General features: G+C 42.1%; 1 protein-coding gene across 2 annotated transcripts; it reads left to right on the forward strand.

Moving 5' to 3' along the window:
- Positions 1-210: 210 nt before the first annotated feature.
- On the forward strand, positions 211-16,749 carry hdac6 (histone deacetylase 6). 2 transcript variants are annotated; one of them, XM_004568165.3, is made up of 29 exons: positions 211-360; positions 1,519-1,611; positions 3,159-3,287; positions 3,839-3,924; positions 5,291-5,375; positions 5,486-5,526; positions 5,616-5,712; positions 5,830-5,927; positions 6,035-6,139; positions 8,538-8,606; positions 9,159-9,285; positions 9,823-9,888; positions 9,974-10,033; positions 10,171-10,260; positions 10,478-10,584; positions 10,705-10,772; positions 11,262-11,409; positions 11,491-11,619; positions 11,696-11,864; positions 12,157-12,362; positions 12,444-12,636; positions 12,913-13,062; positions 13,145-13,322; positions 13,760-13,896; positions 13,985-14,197; positions 14,273-14,419; positions 14,508-14,654; positions 14,736-14,864; positions 15,645-16,749. In XM_004568165.3, exons 2-29 carry the CDS (start codon positions 1,540-1,542, stop codon positions 15,711-15,713), a joined length of 3,315 nt encoding a protein of 1,104 aa, XP_004568222.3. In that variant the 5' UTR covers positions 211-360; positions 1,519-1,539; the 3' UTR covers positions 15,714-16,749. The 2 variants fall into 2 exon arrangements, with proteins under 2 accessions (XP_004568222.3, XP_004568223.3); XM_004568166.3 differs by having other exon boundaries at positions 211-338.
- Positions 16,750-17,720: the final 971 nt, after the last annotated feature.

Consider the following 17,720-nt stretch of genomic DNA (forward strand, 5'->3'; position numbering starts at 1 on the left):
GGATTATTATTAAAATGAAACAGCAAAAAGGAAAAGTGTTTGTAAAACATAACCTACATTTTGAAGACGCTATTTGTTTTAAGCACATATGAATCTATAGAGATTAAGACAAAAGCTCGTGACATCGATCTCTAACGGTTTTTAGTTTTAAATCATTTAAAAAAAAGTCCCGGCGCGCGCCACACCCTTGGCTGCTCTGCTCGGTGACGTCATACGCCTCAGACGGTAGCGGTGTACGGTTGGCGCTCAGCGGCTCGGAAACAAACAGTACACTTCCTGGTCGTCCCGGTTCCGGAGGCTGCAGCGGGTCTTCAGACGGATTTTGACCCGGTTTCAAGGTGTGGATGTTTTCGGCTGACTGTGAGTCCAAGTTTATCCGCTCAGTCTGGGTGTTTCATACTAAGAACAAGCTAGCAGGAGGCTAACAGCTTCTGCTGCTTCACTATTTACACCGAGAGAGGATGACCCCGGTCCCGGTGTACCGGTCCTGGTGTTGGCCACGATCATGATCTTAGAAAAAGCATTTATGCATCAATCTGAAGACGTAACAGATGTGAAAATCTCTAAAAATATATAAATTAATTAAATTATAAATAAAATAATGCTGAAGAAATATGAAAAACAATAAACGTAGTTCAGTTCAACTATATACACATCCATAAATTACGGTGGTAGTCATTTTCAGGCACTCTTTTTTTTTTTTAAAGTGAACAATAATAACAGAGAGAAACCCAATGAATGGCATTGACCAGGACTTGGCGAAAGTAGGAAGAAAAAAAGCTAAAAGAACGTCTTCCTTATAACACAATCACACCTGGAGAAGAAGTGTACTGGTACAGATTTTCTAGAGCAAGGGTGATGTGCAGAGCTGAGTAACTACAGAGAGACAAAGTGGACGAGTGTGAGAATAAAGATATGGGAAAGAGCTGTTGAAGTTAGGATAAGGAGCAGCAGTATGGATCATTCTGAGAAAGAGCTCAGCAGATTTGATGTTTGCTTTGAGAGTGTTGATAGAGATGTATAGAGAAAACCAGAAGGAGCCTCACTGTGTCTTCATGGATCTAGAGAAAGCTTATTATATGGTACCCAGAGAGGAACTGTGCAACTGCATGAGGAAGTCAGGAGTAGTGGGGAAGCATGTGAGGGTGGCGTGACAGTGATGGGTTCAAGGTGGGAGTGGGATTACATCAGGGACCGGCTCTGGGAAACATTTTTTTTCTTAAACTTCTGCAACTGACCTCCTGAGTTCTAAGATGTTTACAGAGTGTAGTTAAAGAAAAAAAAGGTGATGAAACTCTTCAGTCTCACATTCCAAGTGAGCAGAGAGATTTAAGTAAACAAAAAATCTTCTCAGTTTCAGCGTACTTGTCTCTGTGCTATTTGAGGTTAATTAAAGGGTTTAATTAGTTTGGATTCTCATTGACACATTACACAGTCGTGACTCCTCTGTAACGAGGCTTGTTCTGGCTCGCAGGTGTGAAGGTTCTTCTTCATGTGTCTTTGTTATTTTTGGTTCAGGTGGATCTGAGTGGATCAGTGATGCAGTCGGGGTCAGATCCTCCAGGGCATGGACCGAAGCCAGTTAGAAGATCTCCTCGTCTGTCCCCTCAGGTCAGTCACCCGACACAGGGATACACCTGGTTTTAACCTTCACCTCCTTTTAAACCTCTTTGCCGCTCAGCCATAAAATCTGACGGGGTGTTGTCGTCACCCTGCCAGGTGGACGCACAATGTGGATACTCAAGTTTGTGAATGCGATAACTCGAGAACGAAGGAGCTTCAAATTGATGCCATGGTTGTATCTACTAAAAATGTCAGACAAGTTTGAATCTCAGTGACCTTGACCACATGGTCAAGGTCAGAGGTCCAGTTTACTGAAAATCCTGTGAACACGATAACTTGAAAACAAGGCGACATAGGATTTTGAAATTGATGCCATAGGTGCATCTACTAGGAGGCTGAGGGGTAGCACTGGTTGCTGCCAGTATTGATTTTTAATATTAGATCAGTCATTTACTCTGCAGTCACTCTTTGCGGATTCCTAGTTAGCAAAAAGTGATCAATTCAAAAAACATACCGTATGCCGCATGTCTGAGAGTGGCTGGCCCGGGTTCGAATCCAACCCGCCCTTTGCAGCACGTCTCCCCCTCTCTCTTTCCCTCTGCTTTCCTCGCAGTCTTCACTGTATCTGCCCAATAAAGCCAGAAAAAGGCCAAAAAATGTATATAAAAAAAAGAAATCTACAACAAAGTAAACAAACTCAATATATCTTGATTAACTTTATAGTTTAATCAATATGGCCTTCAGTATGTAGATCGGGGGTCATATTAAAAGTGTTTAGGTTTGTTAGTTGAAGCTTTAACTCGACTGGGTTATTTTAGTGACTTAAATGACTGAGTTTGGATCTATTTATGTTTAACACCTATACTGTTTTCTTTGTCTGTGGCAGATATTATAAAATGTTCTCAGGTCAGTGACTGATTTTCAGTCTTTTTAATGCAGAAAGGATTTTTAAAAAAGTGTATGAACAAAATTGCATTTATTGAGACAATCCTCATCTGTCAGTCCTCATAAAACACATTTTATTTGTTTCAATAATGCTAAAATGAAGAGAAAGTATAATAGTGTCACAGTTACTTCAGTCAGTAGATTAGACATGCAACCCTCCTTCCTCCATACGGAGCATAAATGAGTAGTATAGGTCCTCTTTAGGATTAAAGTGATACGCTCGAGGTGACGTGCTCCAGATTTAACTCGCTTTTTGTCAGTGTTACTATTTATGCTGCATGCGTTAAAGTTTACAGGTTGGCTTTAGCTGAGTATGAATTATTGACGAGTAAAAGTGGGCGAGGCAATCATTCATTTACCTGAGGTGAACTGTTATCTCAGATTGTCGTGCCTCTACTTCGATTCTGCGCTCAGTTTCATGTAAACACCTGAGTGTTTGGATTTGTCATCAGTCTGCTTTCATAACACCAGGCAGAAACAGCCCACCCTTTTCTTCTTCTTCAGCTTTTCCTCTTTTAGTTATTTTGAACTCTTCTTCTTCTGGTTCTTTGCGTCACGTTGGAGCACTTGTGCTTTAACCCTACAGCGTATCAATTTGCTTCAGTCGCAGCAGAGAGGTGGGCTTCAGCTGCTCCTGTTTATGTTTGCAGGTCGGCAGCAGTGAGGGAACACAGGAGAACAAAGGAGGAAACAGCCTGCAGGAGCTGAAGAGGAGAGGAAGGATGGAGAGGACCAGAGAGGAGCGAGAAGAGGAGCTGAGTGGCAAATTGAAGACACTGGTGAGACTTTGCACTCTGTTTAATATTTGAAAAGATTAGCATGCAGCTCAGGTCCTGCAGAGTGTTTGGAACAGAGGTGAGATGTCTGTGCTGGACCTCAGACCATCTCTGACCTTTCCACCAGTGTCAGCTACACCTGTGAAGGTGTTTCAAGGTTTTAAGCCAAACTCTAAAGATGGACATCCATAATAAAGTAGAGATAAGTAATGAAATAATATAAGCCTCCAGAAGCTCTTATGAGGAGACACAACAGCGTTCCCAGCCCAGCTGAGAGACTTCATCTCATGTCCTGGGTCTGCTCCGGTTCCATCAGAAACTGTGAGCGGCAAACTGTTTGTTTGGTGTGACCTGCTGTGAGACTGTCATGTGGTAATAGGTGGGGGTGAATAGGACTGTCTCTGCAAGTCATAAGCTAGAGGTATACCTGATACTGGCACTTTTGCATCCTGAAACACAGCACATTATCATATTTTATCAAAAATGAAGTTTTATTTGATTATTTTTCCTGGGTGTGTGTGTGTGTGTGCGTGCGTGCGTGTGTGTGTGTGTAGGATCTGTCCAGCAGATCAGCAGCCAGTGGAACGGGTCTCGTTTACTCGGAGATCTTCACCCACCATAAGAACGAGTGGGACCCGAGGTAAGCAGCACCTCAGACAGGAGCTGTGCAGTTAAATCAGATGTTAATTACAGTTACATTTTTGACTAACATTGATCAGTAAAAGACAATAATTGAGTTTAAATGATTATTGTTTTATATTTTGTTTCGGTTCCTTTCAAAATTCAGTCCACACCAGGCTTCAGCACGTTCAGTTCAATTTGTGTTGTTTTGTGTTGTTTTGTTTTCAGTGAAACATTAGTTTATGTTTACAGATACACTGTTGAAACTGAAGCTGTCAATAAGTGAATTAAGTTTAATAAGTAATAATTGTGATTTCTGCTGTAGTCTGACCTCATGAGAAAGTTAATCAGCATCTTTGCTCATAACTGATTACCTGAGCTTCCTTTTCTTTGCCCTGTGTCCAAGTTTCACTGACTTGTGTCTCTGTTTGGCATCCTCAGGAACTCATGTTTTCTAAACAGCGAGTTGATTAATGGAGTGAATAATGCAGAGACTAATCCATGATGAATATTTAAGAGCTGGATGTTTTTTCAGATTCACAGACGGTCTCCATCATTCAGCAGCTCAGCGATTTCCTTCAGGGCAAAATTTATCATTTAAATTAAATATGAGCCTGTTTGTTAGTTTCATTTTTTTCACCTCGTACTTCTCTTCTAAAGACTGTTGTTAACTTTTAATTCATGCAAAGCGGGCTCCTGTTCTGCTTATTTGCATTTTTTAATCAAATTTGCATCATAGAAGAAGGAGATCAGCTGTTACAGCTCCTCTGTTTTAGTTCATATGGAGCTAATGCTACAGGGGAGTCTGTCTGCTCATTTCTAGCTATATGATGTTATTCTTGGACTCTTCCAGAGTAGCTTTGCATGTATATTCTATATATAGTACCATTTGTAGATAGTACAAATTACTCTTGTGTAGTATTTAATCCATTTTGAATTATTTAAGAGTTTTGGCTTTTGTGTACATCATTTTTAAGATAAGATAAGATAAGAAGAACTTTATTTCTTTTGTCATACACATGCTCAATGCAGCAAGAGAGACAGAGGAGCAGAGGAATAAGATATACAATATGTACAGCAGAATACAAGTATACAGTAATATACAGTAGGATAGTGCAAAATATAATATCAAATAACTGTAACAAGTAACAATATAACTATATCCTGAGAAATAACTAGCTTAGCTTAGCTATCAGTGCAGGTGATTCTAAAAGTTTTCTTATTTATTCTTCTATTTCTGTAGTTTTTTAATATATCCGATATAATATATATATAATTATTAATATAATTAAATTTTCTTTTTGTGCTACTGTAACAAGTGAATTTCCCCAGTGTGGGATTAATAAAGTCTTTGTTGATCTATCTTTGAAATACTTTGTTTTCAGCCATCCAGAGAGTCCGGACAGAGTGACAGCCATCATGAAGGAGCTGGAGAGACAAGATCTGCTGCCTCTCTGTATCAGAGTTGAGGTTAGGCTAAATAAGAGCTCCTCAGAGATGAATATTAATAAAAGTCTTATTCTTACATCCTCATCGAGTTTTATAGATAACCGATCCTGACGTGTGTTTTTGTGTTTTAGCCCAGAGAAGCTACAGAGGAAGAGCTGCTGCTGGCTCACATGTGAGTCTGCTGATCGCTGTTAAAGCGTCTTCTGTTTATGTTTTAATGTGTTCGCGCATAAAACCTGCCGTGTGTTTGTGCTGCTGCAGGAAACACTATGTGGACCTGATAAAGTCGACTCAGACGATGACACTGGCTGAACTCCAAACTCTGTCCAACAAATATGATTCCATTTATCTCCATCCAGTAAGAACACGCACATCTTGTTAATTCTTAATAAGCTCATTTTGTTCTTTATGATCGATAACTGGACAGCATGATGTTGTTAGTTGTATTTTGCACTAAATATCTTTTGTGTTTCAGGAGTCCTTCCAGGTGTCTGTGACAGCTGTGGGTGCAGTGCTTCAGCTGGTCGATCGGGTCATGACCTCTGAACTCAAGAACGGATTCGCCATCATCAGGTAAGAGAAGCAGATCGTCCTGCCCGGGGCAGCGCCGTGTTTTCCTTTGAACACCTGAACACAGCGCTGAAATAACAGATCGATATCGTGCCTCTCGCTTCTTTCAGACCTCCAGGTCATCACGCTCAGGCCAACGAGTGCAACGGTTACTCTATCTTCAACAACGTGGCGATCGCAGCTCGATACGCTCAGACCAGGCACGCCATCAGCAGGTGTGTAACACACACTCGTCTTTCTTCATTGTGTATACGTGTGACAATCTGGGGAGCTAGTATGTAGCTTTGTGTCTTAACATCTCAGGTCTTTTGGAGTTTTGGTGTAGCAAAGACTTTCTTTAAAAGTGCAGATCAATTATAAAAAGCTAAACCATCATCAGATGGTGGAGCTCCTCTTTCCGAACTCCCCGTGGGTCATTGAAAGCCTGAAATCAAACAAAATAAGGACTTAAAAGGTCTTGTTGTTCCTATGGGTTTGATGCAGATGTTAAATTTTCTTACATTATGTTTAAGACTTGTAGGAAAACAAGCTAAATAATAAAATTCATGTCGTAAATCAGTGATTAAAGTTGTTTCACTGATGACGTTGGGCCCTTATTGTCACGCAGATTAATTTATTTCAGGATGTGATTACATATTGTTGCCTTTGGTCCATTATTACCCAGTTTTCAGCACCATAAAGTAGGTCTTTGGCCTGTTTGAAGAAGCTGGAATACATCCTTTGTATATGGGTAAATGTGTTAACACCGGTACAGACAATTGTATTTAATTGTACTGGAAAATTGTTTACGTCAATAATTAATGAGCGTTGACGTCTTATTTAACTGCAGTGGGCTTTCTGAACAAGCTGACTGTAGGGCGAGTTACACAATAATTGATCATATATTTGTTTTACATAATGTAATTAATTTATGTCTGCATTATTAGAAGTGACCATATTGAGTTTTATTGATTACAAAAAAGCTTTTGATTTGGTTGAAAGAAGCCTATTATAACAAAACTTAATTGCTGCAGTTATATATAGAAGACATTTTTACAGTTGTGAATAATTTATACCAAAATGCTGAGTCACATGTGATGGCTCAAAATCTGTATTCTAAATTGTTTGATTGTAATATAGGAGTTTGACAGAGTGAACAGTTGCTTTTTGCAGTCTTTTAAATTTATTTTGAGTATACAAAGATATTATAATGGACTATCATTTCTGTTGAGGTCTGTTTAAGACTTTTTGTCCTTCTGTATGCAGATGACACTGGAATATTGTCAGAATCGGAAACAGAGCTAAAATAGGAATTTTCCCAAAAGGTGACTTCTAATTTGGGAATTCTGTATTATGAAGAGTGAACGATTATGTTTATCTTGGTCTAACACTTTAAAAAAGTCCAAAAAGTTGATTCTGTTCATCTGGACGTAGCGTTTTCAGTGGGAGAAACGTTTTATCACTCATCCAAGTGAAGGATTTACTTACCTGGATGATTGAGTGTGCATAAAAACACTTGACAATGGCCATTAAAAAACCAAAGCGGCAGGCTTGGAAAGCTCTCTGTAGTTTTTAGCTAAAGCTAGAGATCTAAGATTATCTGTTGAAACTCAGTTACAGTTTGAACAGTTGGTCTCACCTGTATTGCTCTATGGGTTGGAGGTGTGGGGCTTTACATGTTAAATTTTTAAAGCAGCTTTTTAAGTTGAATAAAAATGCAGCAAATTGTGTTTTATATGGAGATTTGGGTGGATTTAAATTGAATAAAGATTGAATGTAGGATGGTTGGCTGCTGGTGTAGATTATTGAGCGGAAATAGGAATAAATGATCATTTCTCGTGTTTAGCTTTTTGAAAAATCTATATGATAAAGGCCTTTTTAAAGTCGCCGTGGATATTGAAGTTAAAGCAAATATTTGATCATAAAGGATTTTCTAATTTATGGGAACATAAAATATTGAATGACAGGTTATAAAAGCAGTAACTGAGATGAGGATATCTCATATTCTGAGACAAAATTGGAATTGAGAAATGTTTAACAATAGTCTTTATATTAATTACAGAATATTTAAGTGAGAATTCCAACTGGAAAATAATTTTTGTCGTTTAGATTATTCTGTTTTATTTAGCAAGGTTTAGATGTGGTGTTAGTCGTAGTAACGGGCAGATCTGATGGAGTCAAATATATTAAACTTTTATGTGAACTTTGTAGCTTGGGAAAACTCAGAGATGAGTATAATTATTTATTTGAATGTCGTTGTTTTTAGTTGCAAAGACAAAACCATCTGCTTGTGTATTTTAGGTTGAGCCCAAATGTCTATAAGATGGCAAAGTTATTTATTACTAAGGATATTGTTAAACTGCGTAAACTTGCAAAACTTGGTAAAGAAATTGTATCTGTATTTGGATGTGTGATTTGTTGATGGATATTTTATTTATGTATTTTTACTTTTCATTATAATGATTATGTGTATTAAAAAGCACTGTGCTTTGTTGGTTTGTTTGTATAATTTCTCAATTACCCCAGGAGGGGGTTTAATGAGAATGAAATAAACGTAGCTTCAAGCTTTACTCTGAAAATCCCAGTGTTCACATTTTGTTTCTGTGTGTGTGTGTGTGTGTGTGTGTGTGTCAGGGTGCTGATAGTGGACTGGGATGTACATCACGGGCAGGGCATCCAGTACCGGTTCCAGGAGGATCCCAGGTACTGCTCCTTCTCCTCTGATCCAGGATCAGATCTTATTAACATGTGAATCTGCTGACAGGCAGACAGAGCAGGCAGCGATTTGAACAAAAGCAGCTTTTCCATCTGAAGGTTTATTTTTACCCTTCATCTTTCAAGCCTGTAATGTTGCGCTTCTTCTTTACTGTTGGTTGCCTAATAACTCGAGGGGCAATTTGGAGAGAGTTAAATCTATTCGTTGATAAAAGGTGGTAGTTGAAATCAGGCCTGTATACGTGAAAGTCTATGATGAAAAGGATTTTTCATTAGTTTGCATAGCTTTATAAAAATAGTGCACGCTCATGGACTCAAAGGAGTGCAGCGTATCAGCAGGTGGCGTCACGTTTTTGCTCAGCTGTGCGTAATCTCTCCAATATTTGAGCTTCCAGGAGAATCTGATTTAGATGTTGAACCTGCTCAGCTGCTTCTGCTCAGAGCTTCATCCATCATGTCTAATGCCTTTGATTAGGTTTGGGTAAAGCTGTAGCTGGTTCCTGTCTAAACTTTATCTGTGTGTGTGTGTGTGTGTTGTAGTGTTCTGTACTTCAGCGTCCACAGGTATGAGCAGGGCTCTTTCTGGCCTCACCTGCCAGAATCCGACAGCCATTTTGTTGGCAGCGGACCAGCTGAAGGAAGAAACATCAACCTGCCCTGGAACCAGGTGAGTTCTTCCAAATCCTCCAGCTGACAGCCTCTTACCCAGAGCAGGCAACAGTAAAGCAGAACAAGCAGTTCAAACCCTGAAAAACATGCAAAAATACACCAAAACTCACCTTAGCTGTGAAGCAAGGTGGGGTGGATGGTTTAAAGCTGCTCTGCTGCCTCTGGGCCTGCACAGCTTTTACTCCCTGAAGAACTCTGCATGGCCTCCTTCACTACATCCATGAATCCTCTCAGTGACCTGCCTGAAAGCTGCATCAACATCATTTGTCCAATACATCCACTGTTACTTCTCTGCACATGTCCAAACCACCTAATGTTATCTGAGCTGTCCTGTGATGTGCTCATTTCTGATCCTGTCCATTCTGGTTGCTCCCGGTGAAAATCTCAACACCTCCAGCTCTGCCTGTGTCATGGTCTCCAAACCATCCCGATTGTTTCATTTTACAGTACCGTCTGTACTGATGTGCATTTCGTGACCTAGTCAGGTTTCAGTGTTATTGAACAAGTCTTACCTGTGTTGTGATGCGTTTGTCAGACGGGGATGACCGACGCTGATTACATCGCGGCTTTTCAACAAGTGCTGCTGCCCGTCGCCTACGAGGTAACACACACACACACACTCATACACACATTTAGAAAATTTGATATTGATGACGTCATGTATCGATCAGCGTGTGTGTTTTCAGTTTCAGCCTCAGCTGGTTCTGGTCTCTGCTGGATTCGATGCCGCAGCTGGAGATCTGAAGGTAAAACACCCACAGACCCGGGATCAGTTTTTTTTTAATCAAATGCGTCAGTTGTTTCACTCTGTGTGTGTGTGTGTGTGTGTGTGTGTGTGTGTGTGTGTGTGTGTGTGTGTGTGTGTGTGTGTGTGTGTGTTCAGGGTGAGATGTGTGTGAGTCCTCAGTGTTTCCAGGTTCTGACTCACATGTTGATGAGTTTGGCAGAAGGTCGACTTGTTCTCGCTCTCGAGGTAAAACGTCCTCCTACACGCTGACATCTGATTCATCCTGACCCTGAGATCACTTTACTCTCATGTTAAATATACGTGTGTGTGTGTGTGTGTCATGTACCCTCTTTCCCTAAGTAGAGATGCAATGAAATTATGTTCCAGGATATCAGAGTTTAAACGAGTTTGGCTTCTACCTGTTTGTTCATTTTGTTTTTGTTCTTTTTTTGTTTGTCTGTAGGGAGGTTATAATTATGAGTCATCAGCTGAGAGTGCTGCAGCCTGCATTCGAGCTCTGCTGGGTGGACCATGTCCTCCTCTAACTACACCCACTGCTCCGTCTGACAGGTAACACCTCACCTGACATCCAGCAGATTACAAAGGCTGTGTCACCTGTTGTGTTTTTCCTTTTATTCTGCACGCGGAGGACTCTCAGCCTGTTTCATTCAGACCCTGCGTGTCTTTCAGTGCTCTGCAGTCCATCTCTCAGACCATCTCAGCTCTGTATCCACACTGGGCCTCTCTGCAAGTGCTGGGTAACCCTCAACCACACCAACACACACACTCTGTAATCATAATGTTAGGACAGGTAGCTCCACATCAACAGACACAAGCTCTTAAAAGTAACATCAGCATGAAGCGCCTTGAGGCGGCTGTTGTTGTTGATTTGGCACTATATAAATAAAATTCAACTGATCTGAAATTCTAAAACCGCAGTCAGATTAACCTCCATCGATTTTAAAGGCCAAATTAGCAGAATGGAACCAGTCATCATCTGTGGCGATTCATAATATTATTAGGTGGATATATTTTCTTCTTTGCATCTAAGACAACAATAAAAATAGTTTATAGCCACCATATCAAACACAGCTTTGACCTATAAAGACGATGATGAGTGTAATTCTTAAGCTCGAACTAACGCAGGTTTAAACCGTCCAGACGGATGCGCAGAGGGAACCTGCAGGAACTAGAATCCCCTTTTCACTTCTCTTCATCAAACTTCCCTCTTCCTCCTTTCCGTGCAGAAGGCAGCCCGTCGGCTGAGGGACGTGCCATCAGCACATCGAGCAATCAGAAAAATACAATGAAGCCCAACCTTGCCCCCTCTGTTGCCACGACAACAGGTCTGGTTTATGATGAGAGGATGATGGAGCATTCGAACCTGTGGGACAGGTGAGCTACCTCGACTCTGTTCGACATGAATACAGGAAGCTGCGATTCTGTAATAATCCCGCTGATGTAACTCCACTGCAGACATCACCCGGAGCAGCCTCAGCGAATCTTTAAGATCTTCTCCAAACATCAGCAACTGGGATTGGTTGATCGCTGCCAGCGGATACCAGTTCGCTTGGCGACAGAGGAGGAGCTGTCCTTGTGTCACAGGTATGAAGCTGCAGAGTGCTGTGTGTGAGCAGCTTTACCTCATCTCCTGGTCCTCAGCACGAATGTGTGTGTCCAGCATGCAGCACATCGAGCAGATGAAAGCCACGGCGATGATGAAGCCCAGAGAGCTGCACAAACTGGGCGACGAGTTCGTCTCCATTTACCTCAACCAGCAGAGCTTCCAGTGTGCACAGCTGGCGGCTGGAAGCTGCCTCAACGCCTTGGACCAGATCCTGTGTGGGCAGGTACGACGTGAGTGGCTCTGCTCTGTCATAAAAGCTTCTTAGCATCTTACTAATAACTGACATCTGCAAACGTAGCAACAAAAACACGAGTTACAATCTCTTAAATGGGAATAACTGACCAGTATAAAGTCTTCCAGCTCTTTGGTGCGCTATTTTTGAACATTTAGCTTCTGACAGTCCATCCTTAAAAATGTCCTCTGTTCACAACACTAACTAAATGTGATGTGTGTATAATACATATAATATACTACTGACAGGCTAAGGTCAGCTGATTGGTCCGTTTCCTCTGCAGGTGACTAACGCCGTGGCCATTGTCCGTCCTCCTGGTCATCACGCTGAGAGAGACTATCCCTGTGGCTTCTGTTTATTCAACACGGCAGCTCTCGCTGCTCGCTATGCCAAGAAAGCCTCTCATGATCCCTTGATGCGAATCCTCATCTTAGACTGGGATGTTCACCACGGCAACGGCACGCAGCACATGTTCGAGGACGATGACAGGTGAGGAGGAGGAGGAGGAGCTTAATAACAGTTTTTACCTGCAGTGACGAAAACGAGCTAAACTGGACTTTGTGTTTGCAGTGTCCTCTACATCTCCCTCCACCGCTACGACAACGGTGCATTCTTTCCATCTTCAGAGGACGCTGCCCCCGACAAGGTGGGCGTGGCCAAGGGGGCGGGTTTTAATGTCAATGTGGCATGGAGCGGAGGAAGGATGGGTGACTCGGACTATCTTGCAGCTTTTCACCATGTCGTCATGCCTATCGCCACTGAGGTAACATTTATGGCACACACTGAGCAGCAGAAATTGATCAGTTAATCAGGAGAAGAGTGATCATAATCTGATTGATAATCAATCACTTTTCAAGCAAACATGTCAACATTTTCTGGTTTGATATGGATTCTCTGCTGATAAGTTTGCCCTTAACGAGTCCTCTGATTGGTTGGTTAGATGTGACTGAGTCCTCTGGTTGGGTGTTTAGACTTGAAACTGTGCTTTGATTGGTTGATTAGCCTTTAAGTCTTCCACAAATTTGTCTTCTCTCTGTAGTTTAACCCCAGTCTGGTTCTGGTGTCGGCCGGGTTCGACGCAGCCCGGGGGGATCCCCTGGGTGGCTACAATGTGACTCCAGAAGGATACGCCCACCTCACACACATGCTGATGTCACTGGCTGGGGGGCGGGTCCTGGTCATACTGGAGGTGATCTGGGATGGTGAAATGAAAGTAAACATGGATTAAGTGAAGAAAACTTGAGTGAACTGATGCGTCTCTTTCTCCTCAGGGAGGTTACAATTTGTCAACCATCTCTGACTCCATGGCGATGTGCACCAGCATGTTGCTAGGAGACCCCCCTCCTGCCTTGGTGACGCCTCTCCCTCCTCCTCACCACAGTGCCGTGGCGACAATAAACGAGGTCATCCGATACCACGTCCCCTACTGGAGGTCCCTGAGGATTGACGGTGAGTCCAGAATCTCATTCATCAGATTTAAACAGAACTTGTTCTGCTCATCTCCATCTCCGGGTTCTATTGTTGACTCTACTAAAGCAGCTCTGCATGATTTGCAGTTAGAAATAATCTTTATTTATCGTTTACTGGGCCTCTCAGTTTATCCTCTGTCAGAAATCTGGCTTTCTCCCTTTAAGCCAGCTTTGTTTTGATTTGCTTTTCTCACAGCCATGAGAAGAAGAAAGGCAGAAAAAACCTGGCTGGATTGAGATGGAATAAATTAAAGCAACTGTCATTAAAGAGATCAGTTTTATTTTTACTGGACAGGAGTGTGTGTAGAGACCAGATCCAAGACCAGAACCTGGACCTGGTTCTGTGTTCATGGACTCTGTTAATGTACCAGTTTATACCCATTTAATTTCATTTGAATGTCTCTTTCTGTCATTCAGTTCCAGAGTCTGTCCGGGCAGCCCTGCCTACCCTGAAGCATCGTGGGAAACGTAGTTCTAAAGGAAAAGGCAGGAAGTCAGAGCAGGGCAGCAACGACAAACCGCCGGTGCCCCCTGCACGACCGGACGACTCTACGGTAACACACCCATAAACTGAGATGAGACTCCTGATAAAGAAGGACAAATTTTAACTGAGAATGCTCCTCATTTCATTTGTCCAATCAGACGGTGAGCAGTCTGGAGCAGCTCACTCAGGGATTGGCCAGTTTGGACATCGGTCAGACCTCAGCCAATCAGAACCCTGCATCCTCTCCAGTGGGAGGAGCTAGGCCAAAGGTCCCCCTGAGCTCAGAGAAGCCAACCTGTGAAGAAGTGAAGAAGGAGTCAGATGACAGTACACCTGCGTGCAGCGAATCAGCAGACAGTATGTCGTGTCAGGTGAGTCAGCAACATTTTTTTTATGTCCCACTCTCTAAGTGACCATGACAACTTCCTCACTTTTATTTCTCATAGCCTGTTGGCGTGGCAACACCAGAGTCGGTCGCAGGTGTAGATAAGGTTGAAGCCGGGGCTGGGGCGGAGCCAGAGCCCGAGGGAGCGTGTGGTTGGTCAAAGCCTCAGACATCCCTGGAACTGATGTGTGGCGCCGACGCAGATGGAGTCAGACATCATTTAATTGTGATCATTAATAAAGTTAAAAATCCAGACGAGTGTGTCTGACTGTCCATCTCTCTGTCTCCCTCTGCAGTCAACTCTGTATGTGGTGGACCCTCTCTCCTGGTGTCCTCACCTGGATGCCGTTAAGCCCCTCCCCTCCTCGGGTATAGACGTCTTCCGGCCGTGTCAGGACTGCGGCTCAGAGGCTGAGAACTGGATCTGTCTCACTTGCTACCAGGTCACACGTCATACCTGTGCATCACATGCATCCAAGATGTGTTTCACCTGCTGACCTGACTCTGCCATCTGCCTATTTCAGGTGTTCTGTGGTCGCTATGTGAACGAACACATGGTGAATCACGGAGTCGTGTCTGAACATCCCCTGGTTCTCAGTTTCTGCGATCTCTCTGCGTGGTGCTACCTGTGTGAGGCCTACGTACACAACCAGGTAATGCTACTACCTGGCTGCTTCACAGCCGGCAGCTCCATTACAAATGAAGCATAAACCAGGGGACAAGTTCAGTCTTCACACCTTAAAATCACATCAAGAATTGGATACTCAGTTAATTTAACTGAACACCTGTTGGGACACATAAACCCCTCAAACAGTAAACAAAGTTATCATGCTTTGTAACGTTTACTCAGTGATATTAATGTCATGTTACAACAATAATTCACAGTGTCATAAATCCAACCCTGAGCCTGGTTTTAACAGGTTTTAATTAAACCAAATATATCTGATGTAAAAACTAATAATAGATCTTGAATTTGCACATATAAGTGTTACCAAGGCTGGTTCACAGGCCTGAACATGACCAGGAAATAATAATTAAATTAAGAATGATTGTGGTTTACTGGAGACACACAGCCAAGCTTTGTGTCGTGAAACTAGACGCACATAAAAGTGAAACTTCACGGTACGTCACTGAGGATGTTGCAAGCTCAGTAAAGAAATTTCTCTGCTCTGTTCCTTCAGCATTAGTTTCCCTTTGTTTCCATTCTGTGCTTAGTTACTTTGTTACTGTGCAGGTAAAAGTGTAGCCAGCTGTTTTGTTTGGTGTCACTTTATAAACACAAGCCAAAATGTAAAAGAACCTGAAAAGATATGTGGACTGGATTAAAACTTTTAAAGTGTGGAAAGCCATTTGTTTCAAAAATTTCCTGGCTTTCACAGCCAGTGTTTATATGCACTGACAGTGATTATCACGTTTCTTCTTCTGTTGTTCAGATTCTGTTTGAAGCTAAAAACGCTGCTCACTGCGGCAAGTTTGGAGAGGAGATCCCCCCCTGGAGCTGAGCGTAAAACCTCATGTATGCAGCTGTTTCTCGCTTTTCTTCTCGCTGTCTTCCTTCTCTGTGATTAGACGGTTGAGTGCATTGCTATGGATACCAGCAGCAGTGGTGCTTCCTGGGGAAACGCTGTTAAGTTCACCAGCTTTGTACGGCGTCCCACAACTGCCAAAACACAAAAACTCACATGCAAAGCAAAATATGTTTTTATTTGTATTTTTTACTTCAGACACTCAATGATCTTCATCGTCATCAGCAAGTTGTCAGTTCTATTCCCCGAAAATGTGATCAAGCACCAGCATGCTGTTAACACTTTTATTTTGAAAATCATGAGCGGAAGAAGTTGAAGAAGCAAAAAGAAGAAGATAGCCATTTTCAGAAAAACAGGAAGAATTTTGGCTCAGGAGGACTTCATTCTCAAGTCATAGTGGTGATGATGTCACCAAGAGGCCACGCCCCCTCCAGAGAGTGTTGCCAAAATGTGACTGATGGCGTGATGACCGTCCATCAGACCGAAACAATCAACATCAGAGTTTAAAAAACGAAAAAAAGTCTGAAAACAGAAACTTATTTTTTAGAGGAGAAAAAAGGAATTTTAGTTAAAATCAACCTTTTTTCTTTCCTGCTGAAATGTTGCAGCAATAAATCTGTGAGAATGATCAGTAACTGAGTTCATTGATTTGTTTTGTTCCATAATATATAAAAAAAAATCCTTTCTCTGACGTAAAGCAGCCGAAGAGAAAACAGATCAATAGAGTTTAAAAAAAACAGCTGATTGCTTTTGTTGTCGGTGAGATCGGAGGAGCTCTGTGTGCTGTGCAATAACACTCGGTTTGTCTGCCTGTTCATAAACTCGTTATTTCTGTTAAACTGTTTGTTTGCACCAAATCAGACTGGATCAATATCCACGATCAATATTCAGTGTCTGAGTTTCCGCAGTACAAAATAAAGAAAACTTCTCATTTTCTGTTGACTTTATTGACCGCTTCATATTTTCCATCATGTGTCTCCTGCTCATATTAAAGACCCCAGACTGCTCTAAATCTGTTTTGGTTTATTTTCTACTCTGCTCTGTATTATGTCAATATCAGGTTAGCAGGTCGCTCCCCGAAAAGCCTTCAGTTAATCCAGATCTGCAGCGAAACACTGAGAATCTTTTTCCTATATTGGCTTCTCATTGGCTCTTAGTTAAATCCAGAATTTAATTTGAAATCCTTTCCCTCAAGGTCTTGAATATCATAAAGACCTTTTAGTATCCTAGCCAAACACTTTGCTCTCAGACTGCAGGCTTACTTGTGGAGTATTTAAAGTAGAATGGGAGGCAGAGCCTTTAGCTTTCAGGCTCCTCTTCTGTGGAACCAGCTCCCAGTTTTCCAGCTTCTCTCTACTTTTAAGATTAGGTTTAAAATGTTTCTTTCTACAAAGCTCATAGTTAGAGAGGAGCTACGCTGCTATGAGCTGTTTATACATTATTACAACATGTCCTCTGTCCTGTAGTTTGTCCTCTCTCTTTCCTCTCACCTCCAACCCATCTCAGCCGATGCCTGCCCCTCCCAGAGCCTGGTTCAGATGGAGGTTCTCTTACTGTTCAAAATGAGTTCTTCCATCTCACAACGTCTTGTTCACATGATCGACTGATCATTGGGGTTCACCCTCTGATGTTGCCCTGCACTACAAAGCACACTGAGGTTACTAATATGGTCACTTCATTTATGCCAGGGCTCACCTCTGCTGAATGAAGTCAGTGATTTAGACCTCTCTTCCCTGTTTGAAGCAACTGAATTACAAATTATCTGTCAAATGACATCTTTTGCTGTGAGGCAGAGACCAGCCAAGAAGTCTATATGAGTGAGATGACATGCCTGTATTTTATTTCAGATTAGCAGACGTGAGAGATGCATTCATGGGAAATTGCTAAACACACCCTCTCCTCCCTCTCATTCAGATATGGTCACTTCCGGCTCCTTAACACGACCAGAGTCAAGTCAGGGATGTTATTGCTGCTGCGTACTTC

The sequence above is a fragment of the Maylandia zebra genome, linkage group LG20, assembly GCF_041146795.1.
Source record: "Maylandia zebra isolate NMK-2024a linkage group LG20, Mzebra_GT3a, whole genome shotgun sequence".
Lineage (NCBI taxonomy): Eukaryota > Metazoa > Chordata > Actinopteri > Cichliformes > Cichlidae > Maylandia > Maylandia zebra.